This window comes from Polyergus mexicanus, unplaced genomic scaffold (assembly GCF_030449975.1).
Source record: "Polyergus mexicanus isolate NDT 795.1 unplaced genomic scaffold, iyPolMexi1.0 SCAF_2, whole genome shotgun sequence".
Classification (NCBI taxonomy): Eukaryota; Metazoa; Arthropoda; class Insecta; order Hymenoptera; family Formicidae; genus Polyergus; species Polyergus mexicanus.
The window spans coordinates 1,929,108-1,934,409 of record NW_027223322.1 but is presented as its reverse complement, the minus strand read 5'-3'; the positions used below and the strand labels follow the sequence as shown (position 1 = coordinate 1,934,409).

The 5,302-nt window shown below is 33.6% G+C and overlaps 1 protein-coding gene across 2 annotated transcripts; it reads right to left on the bottom strand.

The window, feature by feature from the left end:
• Nucleotides 1-221: 221 nt before the first annotated feature.
• Hd (humpty dumpty) lies at nucleotides 222-2,983 on the bottom strand. Of its 2 annotated transcripts, XM_070310800.1 has the most exons (8): nucleotides 2,756-2,983; nucleotides 2,298-2,678; nucleotides 2,035-2,216; nucleotides 1,624-1,952; nucleotides 1,311-1,525; nucleotides 1,038-1,241; nucleotides 740-926; nucleotides 222-669 (listed from the first exon to the last, which is right to left on the bottom strand). In XM_070310800.1, exons 2-8 carry the CDS (start codon nucleotides 2,670-2,672, stop codon nucleotides 476-478), a joined length of 1,686 nt encoding a protein of 561 aa, XP_070166901.1. In that variant the 5' UTR covers nucleotides 2,673-2,678; nucleotides 2,756-2,983; the 3' UTR covers nucleotides 222-475. The 2 variants fall into 2 exon arrangements, with proteins under 2 accessions (XP_070166901.1, XP_070166892.1); XM_070310791.1 differs by having other exon boundaries at nucleotides 2,035-2,678.
• Nucleotides 2,984-5,302: the final 2,319 nt, after the last annotated feature.

Here is a 5,302-nt window from a genome sequence, read left to right as displayed (position 1 = left end):
AAATATAACGTTGATTTTTTGTTGTAATGGAAAGAAAATTATTGTCAGAATTATTCACATCAATCGTATTGTTATGTCGTTTTTGATGTAAACTTTCTTAGCTGATAACGATAATATTACCTAAAGTTTTTATCTAATATCGATAATATTATATAATGTGTTTATCTTTGTCAATAATTATTGTCTTACATTGTATTTGCGCCGAATATTACATCCATGTCAATAAAAATGAATATAAATTTCATTTTTTACATATATATGTACATTATACAATTATACAACGCAAACAAACTGTATGTTTGTGCGCATTTTATATGTTCCTTATAATGAATATTACATGCCGCCAGCAATGTAATATTGCTCTTATGCTTAGGACAAAATATCTAGGCTGCTTTTTATTAATTTAAATTTGACAAATACAAACCTGTGCGTATTTAAATTCGTGTTTATTTCTATATTAAAATCATTCGTGTCATTATGACCAGGTATATAATCCATTGAAGAATTTAAAACTTTCAAAGACTTCTATCCTGGCCGGGTCAGGATTGCAAAAGTAGCTCAACAATTCCTCGTTGAATCCACAATCGCTCAGATTTTCTTGCCCAAAGACGTTAGTGGGTACTTTTGTAACATTATTACGATCCTCATCTTTCGTGACACTCGTATAACCTATGACAAAACTCTTTTCGTTATTTGGTCCACAAAAGACATCGCGCCAACATGTATAAATATCACATACCTGTGCCATGCTTTGTCGTGGAAAATGGAGTTGTTGATGCCAGTTGTGCGCAGCTTGCTGAATATTGTTCCAATTGACTAGATGTCATCAAATGACAGAGAGAAGGTAACACATGTGGTAAAAGAGGTCCTTTCAGTTCCAGAGAGTAATATCTATCGTTATCAACGCGTACTATACTTTCTCGGACCTTCATTAAGAAAAGTAATATAATAATGTATGTGGTAGTGTAATGAAAAAATTGATTACAAGCTGTATTTTTTTATATAAATGTGTTTTTATATAAATAATTATGCAATACTTTAAGCGCTTTTAATGTGGCACCATGGAAAGCCGTCGGAGCTAAAAGCGTAGGAGGAATGCCAGCTAACGCACCGGTTGCCGCGATAGCCGATTTGCAATTAATTAGAAAGTTGAATAATGCCTGCGTCTCTACGCCTTTTACGAAGACGAGCGATTGTTTCAAATTATCTATCTCACTCTCCTTCTCCAAAGCCATCCTCGTCTAAAACAAAACGTAATGTTAGACTGAATTGATATTAGACAATAAATAATTATAATATATATATAATACCTGTGAGTAATTAATTCTTTTTATTTCTGAATTTTCTACTCCAAGACTTTTGAGCCATGCATCTTGAGTTTCTTCTTCTTCTTCCTCTTCCTCTTCACAATCGTCTTGTTGATGATTCGTTGTGTTAGACGTAACATTTGTAGTCATAGAAGCAGAATCTCCCCCATCGGATCGTCTTTTAGAATCCTTCCTTAATGGCATAGAGTATTCTATTTCTGAAAAATATTAAGGAAAACAACTGATGGCACACAGCTAAATTATATTAATTTTTATCATATTATAAATAAATACATAAATAAACAGAATTTTCCACCTTCTTGTTTCAACGATTGACGAAATCCACGTGTTGTAGGTGTAAGAAGAGCATGAATCTCCGACAATCCACAGATACCAGCAGCACGAAACAGTACTGTAAATGTGTTAGCGCATATATAAAAGTATGGACACTGCCTTGCTCGCAGCAAATGAAACAATGATCTAAAGCTATCGCACCATTCTCTGTGCAATGCATCTTTCATACATTGATTGTTTGCCAGTGATATATTATTTGCAAGGCTAGTGCTCACTTTGCCCGCAGAGCGAGGGAATAACTCTAACCATGGTAAAGATGGATGCTGCCATATCAAGCAGCATTGATGAAATCTAATCAAAAGAGTCAACAAACATTATTAATAATAAACATTAAAAAAAACAAAATTAGGCGAGCAAAGTTAATAAAACCAACCTTGCGTTTAGACTAGTATCCAAAGTTGTCTCTTTTTCCCCAATGTCTAGACATCTCACAAATCCTGTGGTACCTGATGCTTCTTCGCTTGTTTTAAGTTTGCCATTCCATGGAAAAGGTTTTGGAGACATAAATCTTACTTTAGTTTTTAACGTCCAATCTATAGGTATATGCTTTTCTCCCTTTGAAACATTTTCATCAGGAGTTTGACTAGTGGATTCCAATTTTGAAAGAACATTGGCAAAAGTTAAAGAGTTATTTACGGATAAATCTATTGTCTGCTTCTCTCGCTGGACGTCAATATTTAGTAATTCAAACAATGTGTTGTCGCTACTTATTTCCAATCCAGCTGACGCTATATTCTTTTGTTTCTTGCACGATTCATTAATTGCAAAAGGATTTTTACGTTTCTGAGGCACATACTGTATTACGCTACTATTGGAATTAATTCCGTTTAAGTTTGTAGGATTACATTGAACTTCCCCAGCGTTAATATTTGTTTTATTTATACGGGCTTGAAGTGCGCGTTTCTTTAACTTCATACGATGTAATTGCATCACTTGATCGGGACGCGTCCACTCTAATGTGCTTGTATTTCCCGATTCTGCCATTGTTGTGCGTGATGTCAATCTTGTCATATGTTGCTGTGCCAAAAATTTATATGTATGAGATAATAGAAAATATAATCAATCTTACGTTATATTAAAATTTTTATACTTACATAATAGTTATTATTAAACAATTTCAAAAGTTTATCTAAAAATCTAACCGTAATTTCTTCCTACGAGAATAATATTCAATTGAATTAGTTTATTAGTCCGTTTAAAATTACTGTAAAAAGAGAAAAAGATACACATTGTTCTTTATTATTCGCCGATCATTCATTAATGTCAATTAATCGTCAAAATATCAGCTTATTGATAAAGAGGTTACATCAAACTGACTTGAATCAAAAATTACTACGCGATGTTGCGTGACGTTTGGCATCTGTCAAAGATACCGATACCAACAGCAGGTAGCAAAATGTAACGTGCGAAACTCACAGCTTGGATGCGCAGCCAATCGCTGTGATTGGTTCGTTAATTCGACTATCGATACTTCGATACTTTCGAGAATCGCAATGTAGCTCATTCGACAGTTTCAAATCATTCACAAAATTCGCGTCCCCGAATCGCTCCTTGTATCGCTCCGCATATTTTTCGCGATTATTGTCGGAAAGTGAGTCTCCCGCGTGCGAAAGATTATTGCTAGTGTCTCTTATAAAGTGTTAAACATCGCGTGAGATCGCTATCGTGCGACAGTATCGCGATTTTAGTGCCGATCCGTTTGTGTGTTCGCGGAATCCCGTTCGTTACATCACGCGAACATTATCAAGTACGTATATTCAATATTAATTTTTGCATTTTTAGTACCAAAGATAACATTTCGATATTGAAAGTTTTATATCTGATTTAACATATAAGCGATGTATGTGTAAGAGAGTAAGTAAAGAAATAAATCTTTACGATCAGAGAGAAGGCTGAGTGACGTCATAGCCTGTGTTTTAGACGATCCCTCGAAATGATACGCTTTCTGTGGACATCGGCTATATATTCAATGTCCACAAAAAGCGTATCGCGCGCGGTTTTTTTTTTTTTTTTTTTTTTGAGGAATCATCTAAAACTGGACCGTGACGTCTCTTGGGTTTCTCTCTGTTACGATATAAGAGACGTATGGCACAATATGGCGGAGAAATATATCTCGTTCCCGCCGAATTATAATTTCGCTACAAGATACTGGAAGGTGACGCCACCTTGTGAGCAGGCACGAAAATAAAATACAGTATCAAATTTGAATTTATTTGCACGAGACAAATCTCTCAGGAATTTATGTGAGTTTCGATATAATGTTTTATATAATATTCTAAAATTACACAATAAATTCTATATTTATGCAATAATTTCTAGTTATTGCATAGCGAGAATTAAATAAATCCTAATATAAAGAAAAATGTTATAGTAGGTTTGTGTTCTTTTTAATGGAATAATTAGGCCAGAATAAAATAAAATATATATTTAAAAGTCGAAAAGAAAGAGAGGAAAAACGAAAAGTGCAAAAAGTTTAGCTAAAAAGAACAAACCTAGTCATCAGATCGATCCATACTATCGATATAGATATTCATGTGTGTATATGTGTGTGTCCAGGGATTTATTTATTATAATCAAATAAGAATACTTACCTCACACAAATATATTTCTGTGTGTGAGTATTATATATATATATATACACAATATGAGTCTCGTTGAATGCAATAACAATAATGAATAATGTATCATTCGTATTAATAATATTATAAATCCCCCGTTTAAATAATCTATGATTTGCGACAAAATTTATATATATAGGACAAAAATTTATTCATATTGTAATTATGTCGTATAATTCAGAATGTATTTGAATAAATAAAAATACATAAATATGTAAAATACATATCAGGATACATTAGAAAATTACAAATAAGATTTTGTCCTAAATTTTGTCGCGAATTATAAATTACATGATATATATTATAATTATCTAGAAAGCAGGTTTAAGGTAGGTTGAAATGATTAAACGCGAAATAAAGTACAACGTTCGAGCCTTACTTTTATTTCGAAACATCAAAGTTTTCCGACGTTCAAAGTCAGTCAGAAGCGCATAAATCAATGACAAAATGACCGTTGATTATTATCGTCGATTCATTAAGCATCTCCGCGATGGCGAGTCCCTCCCTTTCGAATTCCTCGATTCGCGTGTCAACGGTTCAAGTCTGATTCACACTATCCGTACAATTATCGGTAAAACCGATTATCAATATGAAAGATTATACATTACAAAGATATTTTGCGATGATCGCAAATACATTCCGCGATGTTACTGTAACGTCCTCGAAAAATTGCAGCAACGTTGAAATATCCGTGTTCTGAAAGAGAATGCTGTGTGTTATTTTTAGCATAAAACATAAAGTATGTTGAAATGGCAAAATTATTATATAGCACAATGTTTTATCGATTCAGCCTGTTTTCTGGCGACGACTATACGGAGTCGTATGAATCAAGCTTACTCGATCGATCCGCGAAAAGCGAATCTAAAGCGACGCGTACATTGACAACATCCATTGATCTAAAAATGTCCTCGGGAGTGGGAAAGGAAAGTAGGAAGAATTTGGAGCATTAAAGACTCCGATTTATTATCTTATTCTCATTCTCTCTCTCTCTCTCTCTCTTTTTCTCTTATTTTTTTCTCTCTC